The sequence below is a fragment of the Oncorhynchus kisutch genome, linkage group LG16, assembly GCF_002021735.2.
Source record: "Oncorhynchus kisutch isolate 150728-3 linkage group LG16, Okis_V2, whole genome shotgun sequence".
NCBI lineage: Eukaryota > Metazoa > Chordata > Actinopteri > Salmoniformes > Salmonidae > Oncorhynchus > Oncorhynchus kisutch.
This window is the reverse complement of record NC_034189.2, coordinates 21,630,332-21,655,012: the sequence shown is the minus strand read 5'-3', so window position 1 is coordinate 21,655,012 and position 24,681 is coordinate 21,630,332. Positions and strand designations below refer to the sequence as shown.

Sequence of the window (24,681 nt, the reverse complement as noted above, 5' to 3'; positions counted from 1 at the left end):
CAGGCTTTGAAGAGGAGTGGTACAACATTCCACAGGCCACAATCAACAACCTGATCAACGTCATGCGAAGAAAATGTGTTGTGCTGCATGAGGCAAATGGTGGTCACACCAGATACTGACTAGTTTTCAGATCCACACCCATACCTTTTTTTTTTACCTCTTAAAGATCGGACATTTTTTCCCTAATTTTCGCCTAAAATGACATACCCAAATCTAACTGCCTGTAGCTCAGAACCTGACGCAAGGATATGCATATTCTTGATACCACCTTTTTTTCAAGGTATCTGTAACCAACAGATGCATATCTGTATTCCAAGGCATCCATAGATTAGGGCCTAAAATAATTTATTTCAATTGACCGATTTCCTTCTATGAACTGTAACTCAGTAAAATCGTAGAAATGGTTGCATGTTGCATTTATATATTCCTTCACTATAGTTATGAGAACTCAGCACTACTAAGTAAAGAGGAATGATTTATTTGGAACACACAAGCAGTGGAGATAAGTTCATGTGTAAAATACATGCCCTAGTTTTACATCTCTGCTGGTCAGACCTTATAGGGCACAGCGTTATCCTAAAGCAAAATAATCAAACTGTGAAACATTAATGGTTCTGTACAGCTGCCAAGGTTATTTGAAGTTGTGTACATAATACGAAGGTCGAATCCCTTTTGCTGACTTGAGGGGACAAATGTGTGCTATCATTAAAATGTGTTTCACAATACAATGTCTTCTTTTTTCACATGTAGGTAGGCACGATAGGTATGTGTGCAGGTCTAGGCTCCAAAATATGTAAATACATTTGGGCTTTGGCACTGGCTCTTCTTACTGGCAGCTGTATCAGCACGCACTTCAATAACCAACAGGACAGTTTGTCACAAGACGAAGCACGAAAGTAAGTCGTACAAAAGCAAATGACCCTTGATTTGTGTTTTTGTTAACGAATCTGCTTGTGAAATACACACTATTTTGTGTGTATTATTGTAATTGATTGATTGAGAACATCAGAAATGTCTTTGCATTAGGGGAGACTGGGGCTAGTTGTCACAATGCTCATCATCAAAAACCTACAGACCGCTGTGAATTCATTTGAAATATGTACCATCTTAAAAAAAAAATTAAATTTAGATTAAAGGAGATACCCATTGCGCAAAAACTGGTGGAATCAGCGTTGTTTCAACGTAATTTGTCATCGTATTATGACGTGGAATCTACATGGAAAATAAATTGGATAAAAAAATAAAAAAATATAAACCCGTTATTTAAAGTGCATTTAGAGTTCGATTTGATTGTGTATGTGGTTGAGATGGAGACGTGAACCCAACTAATCAATTTGTACATAAACTGGACCTAAAGCCAGACTAAGTCAGTGGCACAGATGTAACTATCCATGCAGAAGATACACTGAGTATACCAACCATTAGGAACACCCTTTGTCCTCAGAACAGCCTCAATTTGTCAGGGCAGGAAGTCTACAAGGTGTCGAAAGCTTTCCACAGGGATGCCCATGGCCCATGTTGACTCCAATGCTTCCCACAGTATGTTCAAGTTGGTTGGATGTCTTTTGGGTGGGGGACCATTCTTGATACACATGGGAAACTGTTGAGAGTGAAAAACATAGCAGTGTTGTAGTTCTTGGTAGAAACCGGTGCTCCTGGCACTTACTACCATATCCCGGTCAAAGGCACTTACATCGTTTGTCTTTCCCACTCACCCTCTGAATGGCACACATACACAATCCATGTCTCAATTGTCTCAAGGCTTAAAAATCCTTCTTTAACCTGTGTCCTCCCCTTCATCTAGACTGAATGAAGTGGATTTAACAAGTGAGATCAGTAAGGGATCATAGCTTTCACTTGGATTCATCTGGTCCGTCTATGTCATGGAAAGAGCAGGTGTTCATAATGTTTTGTACACTCAGTGTACAGCTCCTTTAAAATGTTATTTGTTTGCATGATACAATAAATAGCCTAAAGTTAAGACTATTTTACAAACTAATGTAACATTCAACCTTAAAATGAGTAACATCTATGGCCAAATTTTGAGGTTACTTTAAAATGTCTATAAATGTCTTCTCATGTAATCATATACAGTGAGGGAAAAAAGTATTTGATCCCCTGCTGATTTTGTACGTTTGCCCACTGACAAAGAAATGATCAGTCTATAATTTTAATGGTAGGTTTATTTGAACAGCGAGAGAGAGAATAACAAAAAAAGTCTGAAAAACGCATGTCAAAATTGTTATAAATTGATTTGCCTTCCTTTTGTGACTAGGGGGCAGTATTTTCATTTTTGGAAAAATAACGTTCCCGTAGTAAACGGGATATTTTGTCAGGACAAGATGCTAGAATATGCATATAATTGACAGCTTAGGATAGAAAACACTCTAAAGTTTCCAAAACTGTAAAAATATTGTCTGTGAGTATAACAGAACTGAAGTTGCAGGTGAAAGCCTGAGAAAAATCAAATCCGGAAGTGCCTCATGTTCTGAAAGAGCTGCGTTCCAATGCGTCCCAATTGAGCAGTGAATGGGCTATCAACCAGATTACTTTTTTCCGTATTCCCCAAGGTGTCTACAGCATTGTGACGTAGTTTTACACATTTATGTTGAAGAATACCCGTAAGCGGCTACATTGCGCAAGTGGTCACCTGATGCTCCCAGAGTGATTCTCGGGTAAAATACAGAGGTAGCCATTATTCCAATCGGTCCTACTGAAAAACCAATTGTCCCGGTGGATATATTATCAAATAGATATTTGAAAAACACCTTGAGGATTGATTATAAACAACGTTTGCTATGTTTCTGTCAATGTTATGGAGCTAATTTTGAATATTTTTCGCCGTTTTCTTGACTGGTAAACTATTTAATTTGATTGCTTTTCTGATTTCCGTGACCAAGTTACCTGCTGCTAGCTGGACAAAATGCTATGCTAGGCTATCGATAAACTTACACATGCTTGTCTAGCTTTGGCTGTAAAGCATATTTTGAAAATCTGAGGTGACAGGGTGATTAACAAAAGGCTAAACTGTGTCTCAATATATTTCACTTGTGATTTTCATGAATAGGAACATTTTCTATGAATATTTATGTCTGTTGCATTATGCTAATTAGTGTCAGTCGATGATTATGCTCCCTCATGCGGGATGGGGAGTCACTTAATGAGGGAAATAAGTATTTGACCCCCTCTCAATCAGAAAGATTTCTGGCTCCCAGGAGTCTTTTTATACAGGTAACAAAAAGATCTGGAGCACACTCTTAAAGGCAGTGCTCCTAATCTCAATTTGTTACCTGTATAAAATACACCTGTCCACAGAAGCAATCAATCAATCAGATTCCAAACTCTCCACCATGGCCAAGAACAAAGAGCTCTCCAAGGATGTCAGGGACAAGATTGTAGACCTACACAAGGCTGGAATGGGCTATAAGACCATTGCCAAGCAGCTTGGTGAGAAGGTGACAACAGTTGGTGCGATTATTTGCAAATGGAAGAAACACAAAAGAACTGTCAATCTCCCTTGGCCTGGGGCTCCATGCAAGATCTCACCTCGTGGAGTTGCAATGGTCATGAGAACGATGAACTTCCGGCGCCGACAGAGATGGCCGCCTCGCTTCGCGTTCCTAGGAAACTATGCAGTTTTTTGTTTTTTTACGTGTTATTTCTTACACTAGTACCCCAGGTCATCTTAGGTTTCATCACATACAGCCGAGAAGAACTACTGAATATAAGATCAGCGTCAACTCACCACCAGTACGACCAAGAATATGTTTTTCGCGATGCGGATCCTGTGTTCTGCCTTACAACCAGCGCCACGGGATGGTTCCCATGCAGCGACCCAAAAAAACGACTCAGAAAAAGAGGGAAACGAAGCGGTCTTCTGGTCAGACTCCGGAGACGGGCACATCGTGCACCACTCCCTAGCATTCTTCTTGCCAATGTCCAGTCTCTTGACAACAAGGTTGATGAAATCCGAGCAAGGGTAGCATTCCAGAGGGACATCAGAGACTGTAACGTTCTCTGTTTCACGGAAACGTGGCTCACTGGAGAGACGCAATCCGAAGCGGTGCAGCCAGCGGGTTTCTCCACGCATCGCGCGGACAGAAACGAACATCTTTCTGGTAAGAAGAGGGGCGGGGGCGTATGCCTTATGGCCAACGTGACATGGTGTGATGAAAGAAACATACAGGAACTCAAATCCTTCTGTTCACCTGATTTAGAATTCCTCACAATCAAATGTAGACCGCATTATCTACCAAGAGAATTCTCTTCGATTATAATCACAGCCGTATATATCCCCCCCCAAGCAGACACATCGATGGCTCTGAACGAACTTTATTTAACTCTCTGCAAACTGGAAACGATTTATCCGGAGGCTGCATTCATTGTAGCTGGGGATTTTAACAAGGCTAATCTGAAAACAAGACTCCCTAAATGTTATCAGCATATCGATTGCGCAACCAGGGGTGGAAAGACCCTGGATCATTGTTACTCTAACTTCCGCGACGCATATAAGGCCCTGCCCCGCCCCCCTTTCGGAAAAGCTGACCACGACTCCATTTTGTTGATCCCTGCCTACAGACAGAAACTAAAACAAGAAGCTCCCACGCTGAGGTCTGTCCAACGCTGGTCCGACCAAGCTGACTCCACACTCCAAGACTGCTTCCATCACGTGGACTGGGAGATGTTTCGTATTGCGTCAACCAACAACATTGACGAATACGCTGATTCGGTGTGCGAGTTCATTAGAACGTGCGTTGAAGATGTCGTTCCCATAGCAACGATTAAAACATTCCCCAACCAGAAATCGTGGATTGATGGCAGCATTCGTGTGGAACTGAAGGCGCGAACCACTGCTTTTAATCAGGGCAAGGTGTCTGGTAACATGACTGAATACAAACAGTGCAGCTATTCCCTCCGCAAGGCTATCAAACAAGCTAAGCGCCAGTACAGAGACAAAGTAGAATCTCAATTCAACGGCTCAGACACAAGAGGCATGTGGCAGGGTCTACAGTCAATCACGGACTACAGGAAGAAACCCAGCCCAGTCACGGACCAGGATGTCTTGCTCCCAGGCAGACTAAACAACTTTTTTGCCCGCTTTGAGGACAATACAGTGCCACTGACACGGCCTGCAACGAAAACATGCGGTCTCTCCTTCACTGCAGCCGAAGTGAGTAAGACATTTAAACGTGTTAACCCTCGCAAGGCTGCAGGCCCAGACGGCATCCCCAGCCGCGCCCTCAGAGCATGCGCAGACCAGCTGGCCGGTGTGTTTACGGACATATTCAACCAATCCCTATACCAGTCTGCTGTTCCCACATGCTTCAAGAGGGCCACCATTGTTCCTGTTCCCAAGAAAGCTAAGGTAACTGAGCTAAACGACTACCGCCCCGTAGCACTCACATCCGTCATCATGAAGTGCTTTGAGAGACTAGTCAAGGACCATATCACCTCCACCCTACCTGACACCCTTGACCCACTCCAATTTGCTTACCGCCCAAATAGGTCCACAGACGATGCAATCTCAACCACACTGCACACTGCCCTAACCCATCTGGACAAGAGGAATACCTATGTGAGAATGCTGTTCATCGACTACAGCTCGGCATTCAACACCATAGTACCCTCCAAGCTCGTCATCAAGCTCGAGACCCTGGGTCTCGACCCCGCCCTGTGCAACTGGGTACTGGACTTCCTGACGGGCCGCCCCCAGGTGGTGAGGGTAGGCAACATCTCCTCCCCGCTGATCCTCAACACTGGGGCCCCACAAGGGTGCGTTCTGAGCCCTCTCCTGTACTCCCTGTTCACCCACGACTGCGTGGCCACGCACGCCTCCAACTCAATCATCAAGTTTGCGGATGACACAACAGTGGTAGGCTTGATTACCAACAACGACGAGACGGCCTACAGGGAGGAGGTGAGGGCCCTCGGAGTGTGGTGTCAGGAAAATAACCTCACACTCAACGTCAACAAAACTAAGGAGATGATTGTGGACTTCAGGAAACAGCAGAGGGAACACCCCCCCATCCACATCGATGGAACAGTAGTGGAGAGGGTAGCAAGTTTTAAGTTCCTCGGCATACACATCACAGACAAACTGAATTGGTCCACTCACACAGACAGCATCGTGAAGAAGGCGCAGCAGCGCCTCTTCAACCTCAGGAGGCTGAAGAAATTCGGCTTGTCACCAAAAGCACTCACAAACTTCTACAGATGCACAATCGAGAGCATCCTGGCGGGCTGTATCACCGCCTGGTATGGCAACTGCACCGCCCTCAACCGTAAGGCTCTCCAGAGGGTAGTGAGGTCTGCACAACGCATCACCGGGGGCAAACTACCTGCCCTCCAGGACACCTACACCACCCGATGCTACAGGAAGGCCATAAAGATCATCAAGGACATCAACCACCCGAGCCACTGCCTGTTCACCCCGCTGTCATCCAGAAGGCGAGGTCAGTACAGGTGCATCAAAGCTGGGACCGAGAGACTGAAAAACAGCTTCTATCTCAAGGCCATCAGACTGTTAAACAGCCACCACTAACATTGAGTGGCTACTGCCAACACACTGTCAATGCCACTGACTCTACTCCAGCCACTTTAATCATGGGAATTGATGGGAAATGATGTAAATATATCACCAGCCACTTTAAACAATGCTACCTTATATAATGTTACTTACCCTACATTATTCATCTCATATGCATACGTAGATACTGTACTCTATATCATCGACTGCATCCTTATGTAATACATGTATCACTAGCCACTTTAACTATGCCACTTGGTTTACATACTCATCTCATATGTATATACTGTACTCGATATCATCTACTGTATCTTGCCTATGCTGCTCTGTACCATCACTCATTCATATATCCTTATGTACATATTCTTTATCCCCTTACACTGTGTATAAGACAGTAGTTTTTTTTGGAATTGTTAGTTAGATTACTTGTTCGTTATTACTGCATTGTCGGAACTAGAAGCACAAGCATTTCGCTACACTCGCATTAACATCTGCTAACCATGTGTATGTGACAAATAGATTTGATTTGATTTGATTTGAATCAGCCCAGAACTACACAGGAGGATCTTGTCAATGATCTCAAGGCAGCTGGGACCATAGTAACCAAGAAAACAATTGGTAACACACTACGCTGTGAAGGACTGAAATCCTGCAGCGCCCACAAGGTCCCCCTGCTCAAGAAAGCACATATACATGCCCGTCTGAAGTTTGCCAATGAACATCTGAATGATTCAGAGGACAACTGGGTGACAGTGTTGTGGTCAGATGAGACCAAAATGTTGCTTTTGGCATCAACTCAACTTGCCGTGTTCGGAGGAGGAATGCTGCCTATGACCCCAAAAAACCATCCCCACCGTCAAACATGGAGGTGGAAACATTATGCTTTGGGGGTGTTTTTCTGCTAAGGGGACAGGACAACTTCACCGCATCAAATCTTGGGTGAGAACCTCCTTCCCTCAGCCAGGGCATTGAACATGGGTGGTGGATGAGTATTCCAGCATGACAATGACCCAAAACACACGGCCAAGGCAACAAAAGAGTGGCTCAAGAAGAAGCACATTAAGGTCCTGGAGTGGCCTATTCAGTCTCCAGACCTTAATCCCATAGAAAATCTGTGGAGGGAGCTGAATGTCAGTCTCGAAACCTTCATGACTTGTAGAAGATCTGCAAAGAGGAGTGGGACAAAATCCCTCCTGAGATGTGTGCAAACCTGGTGGCCAACTACAAGAAGCGTCTGACCTCTGTGATTGCCAACAAGGGGTTTTCCACCAAGTACTAAGTCATGTTTTGCAGAGGGGTCAAATACTTATTTCCCTCATTAAAATGCAAATCAATTTATAACATTTTTGACATGAGTTTTTCTGGATTTTTTTGTTGTTATTCTGTCTCTCACTGTTCAAATAAACCTACCATTAAAATTATAGACGGATCATTTCTTTGTCAGTGGGCAAAAGTACAAAATTAGCAGGGGCTCAAATGTATAAAAATATAAAAGCATAAAAGCTCAAATGTAGGTGGCAATATTTTTGCCAGACCTCTGTCTCATCATTCAGGTGTATCTGCATCATTCACAATTGACAAAGGTCGGTCCAAAGGTGTGTATTCCTATGTCTTTGTTCTGAAGCACTCTCAGATTGAACTTAACCTCAATTTGTCGGGGCATGCACTCTACAAGGTGTCAAAAGCGTTCCACAGGGATGCTGGTCCGTGTTGACTCCAATGCTTCCCACAGTTGTGCCAAGTTGGCTGGATGTCCTTTGGGTATTGGCCCATTGACACACAGGAAACGGTTGAGCGTGAAATACCCAGCAGCGTTGCCGTTCTTGACACACTCAAACCGTTGAGCCTGGCACCCTCTACCAAAGGCACTAAAATCTTTTGTCTTGCCCATTCACCTTCTGAATGGCACACCGTTTAAGTGGCAGAATGACGACAAGAATAACATACAGCTGGCGGGCTATACACTGTATTGGCAGGATAGAACAGCAGCCTCTGGTAAAACAAGGCCCTGTCCGGGGGTATCATCGGATGGGGCCACAGTGTCTTCTGACCCCTCCTGTCTCAGCCTCCAGTATTTATGCTGCAGTAGTTCATGTGTCGGGGGGCCAGGGTCAGTTTGTTATATCTGGAGTACTTCTCCTGTCTTATCCGGTGTCCTGTGTGAATTTAAGTATGCTCTCTCTGATTCTCTCTTTCTCCCTTTCTTTCTCTCTCTCGGAGGACCTGAGCCCTAGGACCATGCCTCAGATCTACCTGGCATGATGACTCCTTGCTGTCCCCAGTCCACCTGGCCGTGTTGCTGCTCCAGTTACAAGTGTTCTGCCTGTGATTATTATTATTTGACCATGCTGGTCATTTATGAACATTTGAACATCTTGGCCATGTTCTGTTATAATCTCCACCCGGCAAAGCCAGAAGAGGCACCCCTCATAGCCTGGTTCCTCTCTAGGTTTCTTCCTAGGTTTTGGCCTTTCTAGGGAGTTTATCCTAGCCACCGTGCTTCTACACCTGCATTGCTTGCTGTTTGGGGTTTTAGGCTGGGTTTCTGTACAGCACTTTGAGATATCAGCTGATGTACAAAGGGCTATATAAATACATTTTATTTTATTTTATTTGACATGTGTTGGCAGTCTATGTACATTTGTAAACAACAGCTGGTGCACGATATCTAAGGAAGTCTATGTTTTGCTCGCCTGAGGTAGAGTATCTAATGATAAGCTGCAGACCTCCCTATCTACCGAGAGAGTTTTCATCTGTATTTTTCGTAGCTGTCTACATACCACCACAGACTGATGCTGGCACTTAGGACTCCCTCAATGAGCTGCATACTGCCATAAGCAAAAAGGAAACCGCTCATCCAGAGCGCTCCTAGTGGCCCGGGGACTTTAATGCAGGCAAACTTAAATCAGTTTTACCTCATTTCTATCAGCATGTTAAATGTGCAACCATAGAGGAAAAAACTCTAGACCACCTTTACTCCACAAACAGAGAAGGGTACAAAGGTCGCCCTCCATTTGGCAATCTGACCAAAATTCTATCCTCCTAATTCCTGTTTACATGCAACAATTAAAGCATGAAGCACCAGTGACTCGGTCAATAAAAAAGTGGTCAGATGAGGCAGATGCTAAGCTAGAGGACTGTTTTGCTAGCACAGACTGGAATATTTTCCCGGGATTCTTCCGATGGCATTGTACACCACATCAGTCACTGGCTTCATCAATAAGTGCATCAATAACATCATCCCCACAGTGACTGTACAGTGCCTTGCAAAAGTATTCACCCCCTTGGCATTTTTCCTCTTTTGTTGCATTACAACCTGTAATTTAAATGGGTTTTTATTTGGATTTAATGTAATGGACATACACAAAATAGTCAAAATTGGTGAAATGAAAAAAATTACTTGTTTCAAAAAAAAAAAAACGGAGAAGTGGTGCGTGCATATATATTTTGCATATGTATTTTCCCCCTTTGCTATGAAGCCCCTAAATATGATCTGGTGCAACCAATTACCTTCAGAAGTCACATAATTAATTAAATAGATTGCACACAGTTGGGCTTTAAGTGTCACATCATCTGTCACATGATCTCAGTGTATATATACAGTACATCTGTTCTGTAAGGCCCGAGAGTCTGTAACACCACCAAGCAAGCAGCACCATGGAGACCAAGGAGGTCTCCAAACAGGTCAGGGACAAAGTTGTGGAGAAGTACAGATCAGAATTGGGTTATAAAAAAGTATCCAAAACGTTTGAACAACCCACAGAGCACCATTAAATCCATTATTAAAAAATTGAAAGATTATGACACCACAACAAACCTGCCAAGAGAGGGCCACAACAAGCCCTAAAGGAGCTGCAAAGCTCCACAGCGGAGATTGGAGTATCTGTTCATAGGACCACTTTAATCCATACACTCCACAGAGCTGGGCTTAACGGAAGAGTGGCCAGAAAAAAAGCCATTGCTTAAAGAAAAAAATAAGCAAACATGTTTGATGTTCACCAAAAGGCATGTAGGAGATTCCCCAAACATATGGAAGAAGGTACTCTGGTCAGATGAGACTAAAATTGAGCTTTTGGACCATCAAGGAAAACACCGTGTCTGGCACAAACCCAGCACCTCTCATCACCCCGAGAACATCATCCCCACAGTGAAGCATGGTGGTGGCAGCATCATAATGTGGGGATGTTTTTCATCGGCAGGGACTGGGAAACTGGTCAGAATTGAAGGAAGGATGGATGGAGCTAAATACAGGAAAATTCTTGAGTGAAACCTGTCTTCCAGAAATTTGAGACTGGGACGGAGTTTCACCTTCCATCAGGACAATGACCCTAAGCATACTGCTAAAGCAACACTCAAGTGGTTTAAGGGGAAACATTTAAATGTCTTGGAATGGCCTAGTCAAAGCCCAGACCTCAATCTAATTGAGAATCTGGGTATGACTTAAAGATTGCTGGACACCAGCAGGAACCCATCCAACTTGAAGGAGCTGCTCCAGAGTGCTCAGGACCTCGGACTGGGTCGAAGGATTACCTTCCAACAGGACAACAACCCTAAGCACACAGACAAGACAACGCAGGAGTGGCTTCTCCGAATCTCCTTGAGTGGCCCAGCAAGAGCACGGTCTTGAACCCGATCGAACATCTCTGGAGAGACCTGCAAATAGCTGTGCAGCAACGCCCCCTTTCCAACCTGACAGAGCTTGAGAGGATCTGCAGAGAAGATGGGAGAAACTCCTAATATACAGGTGTGCCAAACTTGGAGAATCATACCCAAGAAGACTTGATGCAGTAATCGGTGCTTCAACAAAGTACTAATTAAAGGGTCTGAATACTTATGTAAATGTAATTTTTCCATTAAAAAAATATATAAATGTACAAAAATTTTGGAAAACAAGTTTTTGCTTTGTCATTATGGGGTATTGTGTGTAGATTGATGAGGGAAAAAACGATTTAATTAATATTACAATAAGGTTGTAACGTAACAAAATGAGGATAAAGTCAAGGGGTCTGAATACTTTCCGAAAGCACTGTATATACAGTACCAGTCAAACGTTTGGACACCTACTCATTCAAGGGTTTTTCTTTATTTTTCTTTATACATTGTAGAATAGTGAAGACATCAAAACAATGAAATAATACATATGTAATCATGAAGTAACCAAAAAAGTGTTAAACAAATCAAAATCAATGTTATATTTGACATTCGTCAAAGTAGCCACCCTTTGCCTTTTGTGTTTGAATCTCCTGCTCGACTTAGGGACCTTACGGGTAATTGTATATGTGGGGTACAGATATGAGGTAGTCATTAAAAAATTATGGTCAACACTATTATTGCACACAGAGTGAGTCCATGCAACTCATTATGTGATACTGTATGGCACCTTTTTACTCCTGAACTTATTTAGGCTTGCCATAACAAAGGGGTTCAATACTTATTGACTCAAGACATTTCAGCTTTTCATTTTGTATTAATTTGTAAAACATTCTGAAAAACATAATTCCACTTTGACATTATGGGGTATTGTGTGTAGGCCAGTGACAAAAAATGTTTGCTGTAAACACAACAAAATGTGGAACAAGTCAAGGGGTGTGAATATACCTTCTGGGTAACAGTTGCATTTTTCTGTCTGAGGCATTTTAATATCAATGGATATTCCTGGTTTATCGACTCATTAAATTGATAGCATATCTAACTTCAGTACCCTAATATAATTTTTATGAGCCATAAAATCCATGTCAATGATTGATGAGAGTCAAAAAGAAACTAATCCCCACAGAATAATCTTGCACTTTAATAACCTGGCCTCTATTTATCTTACATTTAGCTTGTTTGATATAATGTAGATCTAGAATATGCACTTTCTGACTGACAGGCTTTTGTTCTTCCTTCTAGATCACAGTCGTATTTTCTATGCCAGAGGAATAGCATTTTCATCCAATTTACTGTATTATTGTAACTCATCACGCTGCATCTTATCGAAGTACTTTTTTTACACACACTTTGTGTATTATCAGGCAGCAGGTTTATATACACTATCATTGTGTTTGTATAGCTTGTCTACTATCACTGACTAATTATCATATCTATCTTTAACTATCAGCTACCTCACTAGTCATGTGTCATTACTGAAAGTAATAGATTCCTTACATGAACTGTGTTCAGTTTTAATAGCGTAGGTATTTGACTACTAAATAGAACCATAGGATTACAGCCGGTAGGATCCTCTTTACTTAACTTTCAACTCTTTGTACAGCTATTATCTCTCATTTAATACTTTTAAAATAAACAATTCACAATTCGGGGTAGGCCTACCTTTGATATCTATGATTGGACAATATAGTGATTAAATTAGTATAGGCTGCACTAGACCTAGAGTATACCGTATGCGTCTTTTTTGAGACACTGTTTCGGTATGCAGACCTGGGTCAAAATGATTTTGAATACTTGAGTTGTGCTTTATTGAGTTGCCTTGTATAATGTAATCAATGGAATAGTCCCAAAAGTGAAAAGTCCAAGCTTAATCAAGCATAACACAAATATTTTCAAATACTTGTCAAATGACCAAGTCTGTTGGAGTCTTTTAAATCAGAGTTTGTAAACACAACCATTACAATCACATTTTGAGTAACTAACCAGAAACATTCTGCTTTTTAGGCAAACAAGAGTTTTTATTTTTGAATATCAGTTTTGTGTTGAGCTTTGATAACAGTTTATAATTACATCCTTACTTCTGCCAGGACACTCTGTCTCATCATTCAGGTGTATCTGCATTATTTCACTTTTTCCAAACACAAAATTTGAAAATTTACTAATTTATTCATTATTTATTTTTCACTTAAAAATTGAATTAGCCGTCAACAGCGATGCCCTTGCTGTCACAAAAGAGATAATAGCAATGGCTCTCTTTCCAACTGTATGTAAGCTTTCTTGTCTATTACCCTAGAATTGTTGCTTCCATCATTTGGTGGAATTTGAGGCTGGGTCAACATTATGAAGGGTAAGTTATGGTCACTTTCAAACACATACATTTCCAACCGTCATATTGAAATCACACCGTCCCAGAACCCACCCTGTAAATACATTTTACCTTTGCATCTCTAGGTGTTGTGTACTTCAATGACTCCCACGTCCATTCCTTCATCCCTTTCTGCTTGGATCTTTATGCCTGGTCTTGGTGTTCATATACATCAGCTCCAAATGCTGGTGCCCTTCTGCACCTGGACCCATGGATGTTTGTATAGCTGTAGTGGGCTTTATTCTCATCACATGTACAGTCATATGTGAGAGAAATCCCTAATTCATGAGCATGAGGCCCTGTTTTGATTTCAAGGGCCTTGATTGGTAAAAAGTATGCCTAATTATGGGATAAAAAATACATACATATTTTTTTTAACATAGCTATGACCTTATTATGAGAGACAGTAGCTCTATACACGGCTCTGATCATCACCAGCCAGACATTCTGGCATGGCCCTTCTTGAGTCATCAATACATTATTTATGCCACTTTGTTACAGGTAGTGTGATCAGGAGCGGACTGGGACCAGAAATCGGCCCTGGCATTTTCAACACCCATTTTTTTCCCTTGAGGTCCCTACACTGGCCCATTTCTTTTCCTCAATTCCCCCATTATTAGCCAGATAATGATCATCGTGCACAACTAAATAAAATAAGTTAGACAGGCCCACTAGACTAAAAATGCACCAGCCCATCTGGCATTTGCCCGAAATGCCAGGTGAACCAGTCCGGACCTGAGCGTGATAATCTACATCAATATATGTATATATCAAACCAACCATAATGAGACTGTCATGGTTTACATTATTTTCCTCTGTCATGTTGAACATTAGTGCAGTGATAGTGATGGCTATCAAACTCTATCAGCAATTCAGTGAGTGCTGCAAGAGTCAGCCTTTGAATTATCAGAGGCAATCCTATGAGAGCCTTATTTCAGGTTTTAGGGAGCCATCAATCAATGAACAGGCTGCAGTACCTTCAAACAATATGATGGTTATAATGCATTGGCTCAGAGTCCTTTTCGTCAGGACATGTTTTTTAATATTCAAATACAAATCTGTCTCCAATTGGATGGAAACCTAGCTACTGAGGGTGCTGAAATGTACCCGTAATATCAGTCATAATGAACACTAATTTGGAATATAACACACCATACAAATGCTTGTAGTTATACACATGCTGCATTCAACCAGTTAGCATGTTGGACATTTCAGAGTATCCTAGTTCCGACTAGCACCTGAACGCAGCAAAACACTGCTATTGGGCAAGAGTAATCCAAATGAAGCAATTATGAGTTGGATTTTGTTCCAATGGGATGAAAGGAGAATAGTAGGCAATATTAGGCATTTAAACACTTTATTTGGAACTACAAAACTATTTTAGAATATGCTGAACACTCTTGCACATATGTGTGTCAGCTGTCAATGGAATATCAATTTAGCAAAACCCTCTTCAATTATAAATGCTATTATCACCAACATAATCCAATAGAATCATGGACGTAAACTTAGTCACTGTGGGCTACTGTACATAAGCATCAGATTCATCTTCAATATGTTGACTACTATTGATTATTCATGAAAGTATTAGAATTAATCTCAAAGATTTTGCATATTCATTCTCATGTGACTTTTCCATGTGATTCTGAGACTTTCTTTTTGACTAAAGGGTTTTTGACAATCTGGTCTATTTGCTGTAACTAAACACACTAATATGGTTAATAACATCAACTAAAAAATCAAACATCTTCCCCATTGAATTCAATGAGAAATAAACAGTATGTACTATAAGCATTATCATTGGGAAAAACTCATGTGAAGTGTTAGTGGTGGCTTGGCGACTGTTTCCTCACATCCTGCCACAATAAAGACATTTCAAACCAGCCTACTGTTCAGCAAAACTTGTGTTGAATAGTGTTTTTCCAGTAAATCAAATAGGATTCTGTCTTTAAAGGTGCACTGTGCAGAAATCGCTCCGCTATTTCCTAGTCTATGTATTGAATACTGTATAGTTTTATCAATAACTGATTTGAGGTCTGTGCTCATTTCCATGGCATTGGACATCCATTCACTATGATTTCAGCATTTGAAATAAAGTTACCAAAAAAAAAGTTTGTCAAGTTAATCAAATGTAATAATAAGTGCTAACTATAGTGTGTGTGTTTATCTTATGCATTATCTTTCTTGGAAGTGTCTCATTGTCTAGTGAATATAAGCTGCAACTGGAATCTTTAGATGTCAGAGTTTTTGCTGTCGCAATTAAGGAAATAAAAACTTTGAACCCTGACCCATCTATCAAATATTTTAAGTCAGATTGTAAGTCCATTGAAATGACTGTTTAGATACCAATCCTGTGTCTATTTCCCTTTAGCTTTAAAGGAATCACAAAAAATGGAGACCGGTCTCCAGGTCGGTCTTCTGTTCTGATCTCAATAATAGGTAAAGTACCTCTCATACAGTATTACAACGTAATATGAGTGTTCATTGTTTTCAGCATGGTGTTGAGTTTGTGATCTCTCTCTCTCTTAAAAAAATAGCAAATTCTTCTTCTGAGTCTCAAGATGACATACATGCATCAGTACAGACGTTGGTTAATACGAAACTGATCATCTGCTACTTTGTCATGTAGTCAGGTATAGAGTGAAATTCAGTAGCTTGAGCCAGTTCAAGATTTGGTTTCTGATGAGTTGAGGCCTCAGAATACCGTGTCCTTTGTGATCTGGGTAACAGGGTTATGGGAAACAGTTTAATATTTCAACCGTTTGAACTAATGTGTAAGCTATTAAGCAGGCTAATCAAGTTATGATTATAAGCAAAAACATGTGAAGACACTGCAGTTTGCACAGTGTGGACGCTTGAGAGCTCTGTGGCACCAACACCAAATTGGTGTGCGATTGGCGCGTGCAAGCCTTTTAGTCACTGCAACGAAAAATAAAGCAAATAAGAAAAACTGCTCTCCTTACAAAATATTTCATTTTCTTTGAATGTATTCGTTGAATGTGTGTTTACTGTAGTAAGTAGAAACAGGCATTTCATTATTCTAATGTTGAGAGACTGTGGCTGTGCTGGCACATTTCAAATCTCACCCCAAAATGACACACGCCTTCATTGAACCGACGGGCGTAGAGGTCAACATGAACCAATGGCATAGAGCTCAACATTGCACAAGTGTAGGTTCGTCCCTTCCGATGTAAGATGATACATTTGCAAAACAACTTCTACCACTCTATCGTAACTTAAATAAAGTTGTCATACTATGATCTCCGTTTTCAGTTTCAAAACAAGCCAAAGTAGAGTCCACTATTTGTGGAGGACCCTTTTCGATTCCAATGGCAGGCAAGTGCACTACAATAGAGACCATTATATTTTATTATCAGCGGTATTTTAAACACGCAGCCAATCCTAAATATGACTCTGCAGATAGAGCTAAAAGCATTACGTTTGTACGTTTGTGTTGATTGTATTCTCTTCTGTGTCATCCTACTCATATCTCGTGCACAGACAACGCTAAACTGAGGGAACTCGTTTCAAAGTGCATCAGGTCACTGGAAATGGCATATTGCCCTTACAGACGGTTCTTGGTCGATGCCGCAATATCGACAGCAGAGAGCGCTATAATCAAAGGTAATATCTTAGATATTACTGACTAACGTCACCTTTCCACTATCATCAGCTGCACATTTCACATTTTACTCTAATTGAAGTAAAATGAATTTCCACATGGAATGTATGTGTGTGTTTGTGTGTGTAATAGGTTGCAATGTCTAGTGAACAGAACAGCAACACAGAGAGCCATAGCTCCAGTTCTCTGCTGCCAATGACTGGAACGATCTGCAAAATTCTCTGAAGCTGGAGACTCATATCTCCCTCATTAACTTTAATCACCAGCTGTCAGAGCAGCTCACAGATCACTGCACCTGTACATAGCCCATCCAACTACCTCATCCCCATACTGTTATTTATTTTGCTCCTTTGCACCCCGGTATCTCTACTTGCACACTCATCTTCTGCACTTCTATCACTCCAGTGTTTATTGCTATATTGTAATTATTTCGCAATATGGCCTATTTATTGCCTGTTCTCCCTTATCTTACCTCATTTGCACACACTGTATATAGACTTGTTCTATTGTTTTATTGACTGTATGTTTGTTTATTCCATGTGTAACTCTGGTGTTGTTTGTGTCACACTGCTTTGCTTTATCTTGGCCAGGTCGCAGTTGTAAATGAGAACTTGTTCTCAACTAGCCTACCTGGTTAAATAAAGGATAAATATATATATATATATATATATATATATATATATATATATATATATGACTCTATATATATATATATATATATATATATATATATATATATATTTAAATAGGGACACAGGAATTTGACTGCCATTGCTGTTACATGGTGAGATACTAGCCCTGTAGCCCTCTAAATCATACCTTCTAAATTACTTGTAAGACTGGTGAAACTAAACATATTGACCTGTCTATAACCATGATCTATAATAACCAGTCTAACCATGTCTGTCTGTCCGTCCGTCTGTCTGTCCGTCCGTCCGTCCGTCTGTCCGTCCGTCCGTCTGTCCGTCTGTCTGTCTGTCTGTCTGTCTGTCTGTCTGTCTGTCTGTCTGTGTCTCGCTCTCTCAATTCAAAGGGCTTTATTGGCATGGGAAACACATGTTTACATTTCCAAAGTAAGGTAAATAGATAATAAACAAAAGTGAAATAAACAATACATTTTTTTTACAGTAAAAAGTTCCAAAGGAATAGAGACATTTAAAATGTCATATTATGTCTATATACAGTGTTGTAACGATAATAGTTAAAGTACAAAATGGGAATGTGTTCTGTAGTGGCATTGTGGAGCTTCAAAACGTAGAATGAAAAACGCATTTTTTTTCAGAAGAAAGAGAAAATATTTGACTGGCCTACACACTCCTTCCTCTGGCCAAACGTTACACCACGCCCACGGACAGTACGTTTAGTTTGACTCTTCAGGCTAAGAGTCAAATGTTCCAATACACTCCATTGTCTGTTTGCATTAAATAAAACCATAGGATTTTAACGTTTTTGTAGCGTCATGTGTGACAATAAAACCTTGTATTCAAATTGATGTAGCAAAAACGTGTTTCATTGGAAACATGGAAATGATATGACTTTAACTTTACCACAGCCACACAATTTTTGTTTTTGTTTTAATGAATTTAATTGATATAGCCAATTTAGACTTTGTGGCTGTGGTATCCAGTGGAAACTGATCGAGCTTGTCACGTGGTAAAAGTGTGCGTTTCTATCTGTTACTTCTGAAAACATGGAGGCTGTTGTGAGCGATTTGGTAGCTCCAGAAGACCTTTTGGTAAGTTTACGTTTTATTATTGTCATGATTTAGAACATAGCTGTATTTTATGTAGACAATATGGTGTCTAAATACCCAGCTACAGTCGTTAATAGTTGATCAAACGTTTACAACAGTGTAGCTGTAGAAGTGAAACATATGCTAGCTAACGTTAGCCATATTGCTAGTAGCTAGCTGTGTCATTCCTTACACATCATCACTTACACCAGCTGCGTTCTGGTATGTTATTTTTCCCCCAACTACACAGTATACAGATATGTATGAAGCCTTTTGATGGATTTTTCAATCCAATGAAAAGTTTAAAAGCCAATTGTTGAGTACATTGCGTGTATCATATTGTATTGACGTTATCTGCTACTGTCCCATGTGAGTTGGCTTTTACACAACATGCATTACCATGACGCATTATGAGACTACATTACTGTAGCTACTGCACTGTCAACATCATTAAAAAAAAGTGTTTCGTTATGACAGGAATGCAGCAAGTCTTGAGATGTAACACAGCAATTGAGTGTTTACTGTTACTGCCTCCTGTAAATTCAGCATGAAGACTATCAACACCCTGGCCTAACATATCACCCTTGCCAGTCAGTGTCTGAAACCACTGAAGGTACCCATATTTGTTCTGTTTTGACCATCCAGAAATTTGAGAAGAAGTACAATGCTGAGTTGGTGAAGGGGGGTGTGTCAAAGGAGACCAAGTTTGAATATGCATGGTGTCTGATCCGGAGCAAGTATTCTGACGACATTAAGAAAGGAATTGTTTTGTTGGAAGGTGGGTAGCCAACAGTATTTGTATACTCAGAAGACTGTCAGTAAGATATCCTTACAAATGTCTCTCTACATAGCTATGAATATGAGTGATTGGATTTCCAACTTATTTGAATGAAATGCTGACATAGTGCAATATGCATTGGCCTACATAACCTGCCTATAGTAATGTTTCCGGTACTGTTGCTCAATTTGTTTTATAGAGCTGGTTAACAAGGGATCAAAGGACGATGCCAGAGACTTCCTGTTCTACCTAGCTGTGGCCAACTACAGACTGAAGGTGATGTTCATTGTACTACTATATTACCCATAGGTTATAAGACAAAGCTCACTAGATAACTTATTTTCATGAAATAGATGACTCCGTCTCCCATCTCTTGAGTTAATTGCGGAAGATATCATAGCACCTCTTACTCAATTGTATCTCTATCTCTCTTTATCGCTCCATATATGTATATATTTTTTATCATCACAGGATTATGAGAAAGGTCTGAAGTATATCCGCACTCTCCTGAAGAATGAACCGGGCAACAACCAGGCCTTGGAGCTGGAGAAGCTAATAGACAAGGCTCTAAAGAAAGGTGAGTGGGGAGGCCAAGGAACACCTATCAATGCTGGGTCTAATTTGTGTCATGTTCTCATATTCTTTCCTCTCTGATCACTGATCAGGCAGGACAGGTGTCGTGGCTGAATCAGAATTAGTTAGGTAACATTCATAAATAAGATGTTTTATTTACATAATAATGCTTATGTGCGATATGTCATTAGAATGTCTTCTTTTGGATAATACTGTTGGCAGTTTGCAGTTCTCCCTTCTCTGCTAGGGCTTAGTCACTAGGGGCCCAGAGAGGGGAGTGGTCAGGCATGTCTTCATATGTCAATGTATCTGTTAAACCATGTGATGCTATGAAGAATATCAGAAGGGGAGGAGGACAGAATGGAGGCTTGTCTTCTCTATGGGAATGTGTCTAACTATTGTATGTCCCCTCTGAGGTTGCACTTATCTTGGTCTAGTATATGACCTAAGAGGCTCACTGTCTCCGTGAGCTTGTCCAGGAGGGGTTGTATTTGAGATGGGAGTATCTAGAATTGACAATTGATATGCCATTGGATGAGGTAATGGTTTGGTAGTATGTTGTACCAAGAACGAGAAGTAGAACCTCGTCTTAAGAGAGCAAACTGAATGATAATTTATAGCTCATGCTGTCTGGCTATGGGATACTCCTCTCCCAAGTAAAGTCTTCCTTTGTAATGTTCCTAAGATCTGTGTTTTGACATGTGAGTTGAGATGGGTGTGTCTTGGCTATAAATTATACTAAGAAGTGTTTTGTAAGGACTCTCAGAAAATTAATTTATAGACACTGAATTGATCTGAGAGTCACAGGGCTATGGTGAAGCTCATATAATTAAAGATGGACTTTATAATATAACTCTGACTTGTGTGTGGTTTGCTCTCTCGATGTTTAGTAATACAGGAAATTACCATGACACAGGATGGGTAGAAGCTGAATAGGTATAAGTAATAAGGGCAATGTTCATGTTTTGACGGCACTTTTTTTCTACACAGATGGTTTGGTTGGCATGGCAATTGTCGGAGGAATCGGCCTGGGCGTGGCTGGATTAGCAGGCCTCATCGGATTGGCTGTGTCCAAGGGTCATGGTCCAAGGTCCTAATATGGAGTGGGGAGGGACTTAGTTTTGCTAACACGCTTCAAAGAAAGACTGACATGCCCTCCTCAAACTTCTCCCCATAACAAATTCAAACTAAAGTTGGAAATGGCTGCCGTTCCCCAAGATGAGAAGACCACCCATGGATCTCCCAAAACATTTCACTCATTGCCCATGGAACCATCTTTGGGGATTGATTTCTGAAAGTAGCCTTAGATTCACTTAAATTGTCTTCATATTTGAAACAGGTTTTGATTCCAGTGAATTTGACATGTGTATATTCATAGAGGTTTAATGTGGCACTTTGTCTTCTATATTATAAATAAGTGTGATGGAACACGTTACTGAATGGCATCTCTTGACTTACTGACCTCAGTATGTTAGCATGCACCCTGAGCAGCCACTGAGTTAGCATCTAAGCATGTGGTGGACTATAATTAATTTCTTTATAAGTGCAATTTAACTTCAATTATTGTTGTCTTTACTAATTTAGACAGAGAAAGCATTTGTATTTAGGGAATTGTCTTATGTTTAGAGGTAAGTGTTGTGGTGTAGTGTCCAAGCTGCTAAGTGTGTAGTTGGTAAGAATTAGGCAGCTGTGATGTGAATCACTCATGTTGTCCACAGGGGGCATCTTTTCTTAGGGATTGGGTAAAGATGAATACCACGACAGTACACGAGAGTAAAACAGCCCTCGGGGAAAGGGCTTTCATTTGTCTTTAATTGACAGTGTAGCTGCAAGAAAACAACATGTAAAGATAACATTATTTATCCATAATATAACCTCATTTACTCAAGTTATCATAATGGCATGATACTAACAGATTTTGTTTTATGTATCAAAATACCAAGATGTTTCAGCGATTACATTTTTTTTTCTCCAGTTTTGATTGTAAATAAAAACATTTTAATTAATTGTGTATGGTTTCTTAAAGTATGTGTCTGGAAGGCACTATTGGAGCTATTAAGATCATCATTGTCCCCAAGCCTTGCAGATTTTCAGTGTTAGCAAACCACACATTTGAGTATCACTGTAGGACCGATGCTTTGTGGTTTTTAACTGTGACATGAATAAAGGGCATGGTATGTCATGAGTGAACAATTTTGTCAGAGCTGCTCTTTCCATGACAGACTGACCAGGTGAATCCAGCTGAAAGCTATGATCCCTTATTGATGTCACCTGTTAAATCCACTTCAATCTGTGTAGATGAGGGGGAGGAGACAGGTTAAATAGGGATTTTTAAACCTTGAGACATCGATTGTGTAGGTATCAGGGTGTGAGTGGGCAAGACAAAAGATTTAAGTTCATCTGAACGTGCCAGGCGCAAACGTTTGAGTGTGTCAAGAACTGCAACGCTGCTGGGTTGGTCCACCACCCAAAGGACATCCAGCCAACTTGACACAACTGTGGGAAGAATTGGATTTAACATTGGCCAGCTTCCCTTTGGAATGCTTTTGACACCTCAAGAGTCCATGCACTGATGAATTGAGGTTGTTCTGAGGGCAAAAGGGGGTGCAACTCAATATTAGGAATGTGTTCCTGTTTTGTACACTGTATATTTAGTACCTGTATTGATCTGCATGTTTTTCTCTTATCAATACAGTATAACGATGCAGTCACATGCTGTGGTTTCAGTCGGACAAAAAAACAAAACATGCCTGGCTATTTTTACAACAGGAAGGAATAAGGATTATTGGTTTTTATGTATTCTTTATCTTTAGAAGCCGCCAGTAATGTTAGCTAGCTACTAATTAACTCTTTGGCCATGACTGAAACTCACCATGACAAAGCATCGGGCACAATAATTATCATTTGGGTTGGTGTAATGAGGCCAGGGAAAAAGGACAAGCACTTCTCAGGGAAGGACAGTGCATTAAAGGGATAGTTCAACCAAATTACAAATGTGTATATTTGGCTGCGTTTACACAGGCATCCCAATTCTTATCTTTTCCCCAGTTATTGGTCTGATTGGTAAAAAATAAAATAGTGGAAATCTATGGACAAGGAGAGACTGTTATCCACAATTTGGTTTTGATAGATTAACCACTGCCCCCGGGTGCTAATATAAGCATTTTCTAACCAAATTACTCAGAAAGGCATTTAGCTGTCCATTTCAGACCGGAAACCCAGCTTAGATTATGCATTGTTCATTATATCAGATCACTGGCACCTGCCTGTGAAGAGCAGAATTGGGCTCTTCAAGGCAGTCAATTCAGGAAGTGATATGAATAAAAAATATCTACATTTTTTGAACTTTTTAAATAAATAGCTTCTACTTTTCAATTTATTGAGAAGTAATTGAAAATGGCAATTTCTCCATTATTGAATTGTAAACAGCAGCATGTGTGTGTGTGTTTGTCAACGTGTGGCGTCGGTATGGGTGCGTGTGTGTTATATCTGTGTGCTTATGTAATGTATATGTGTGTGGGCTTGTGTCAGCGTAGTGTGTGTACAAAACATTAGGAACACCTTCCAAACATGAGTTGCAACCCTCGCTTTTGCCCTCAGAACAGCCTCAATTTGTCAGGGCATGGACTCTACAAGGTGTCGAAAATGTTCCACAGGAATGCTGGACCATGTTGACTCCAATGCTTCCCACAGTTGTGTTAAGTTGGTTGGATGTCCTTTGGGTGGTGGACCATTCTTGATACACACGGTAAACTGTTGAGTGTGAAAAATCCAGCAGCATTGGCACCTAATACCATACCTCTTTCAAAGGCACTTAAAAAAAATGTTCTTGCCCATTTACCCTCTGAATGGCGCACACACATAATTCATGTCTCAAGGCTTAAAAATCCTTCTTCAACCTGTCTCCTCCCCCATCATCTACATGGATTGAAGTGGATTTAACAAGTGACAGCAATAACGGATCATAGCTTTCAACTGGATTCATGAAAAGAGCAGGTGTTCATAAGGTTTGGTATACTCAGTGTATATTTATCATGTCCTTGTTCAGTTACGAAATTACATATTACAGTTCTTCAGATCATGTTGATAGGATAGTCAACAATGGAGCTGATCCAGTTTATTCTCCAGTGATTCTACTTTCGCCAATAGAACAGTGGGTAGAGTCGATTTATCCCCTCCGATGTCGTCTCGTCAGGTATCCCTCACTCGCCGGCCTCTATAGCGACGTCTCCTACTTCTTCAAGTGTCATTGATTTGGGCCTGATCCACGATAAACAATATGCATTTTGCTTCCGACTCATTGAAGTAGAAGTCCTCATCCAAATTGTGGTTAGTGATAGCTGTTCAGTATGTAGAATGCTAAAGGCGGCAGCAACGTCGTATTCTTCTTTACTAGACACAATCAGATAGATGGAGCATAACAGTGTCTCTCTTT

General features: G+C 40.7%; 1 protein-coding gene across 1 annotated transcript; it reads left to right on the top strand.

Annotated features, from left to right (window-relative positions):
* The first annotated feature begins 18,767 nt into the window (after nucleotides 1-18,767).
* On the top strand, nucleotides 18,768-22,257 carry fis1 (fission, mitochondrial 1). Its single transcript, XM_020504198.2, has 5 exons — nucleotides 18,768-18,898; nucleotides 19,541-19,673; nucleotides 19,873-19,949; nucleotides 20,145-20,250; nucleotides 21,237-22,257. The coding sequence occupies exons 1-5, from the start codon at nucleotides 18,854-18,856 to the stop codon at nucleotides 21,341-21,343; spliced, it is 468 nt and encodes a 155-aa protein (XP_020359787.1). The 5' UTR covers nucleotides 18,768-18,853; the 3' UTR covers nucleotides 21,344-22,257.
* Nucleotides 22,258-24,681: the final 2,424 nt, after the last annotated feature.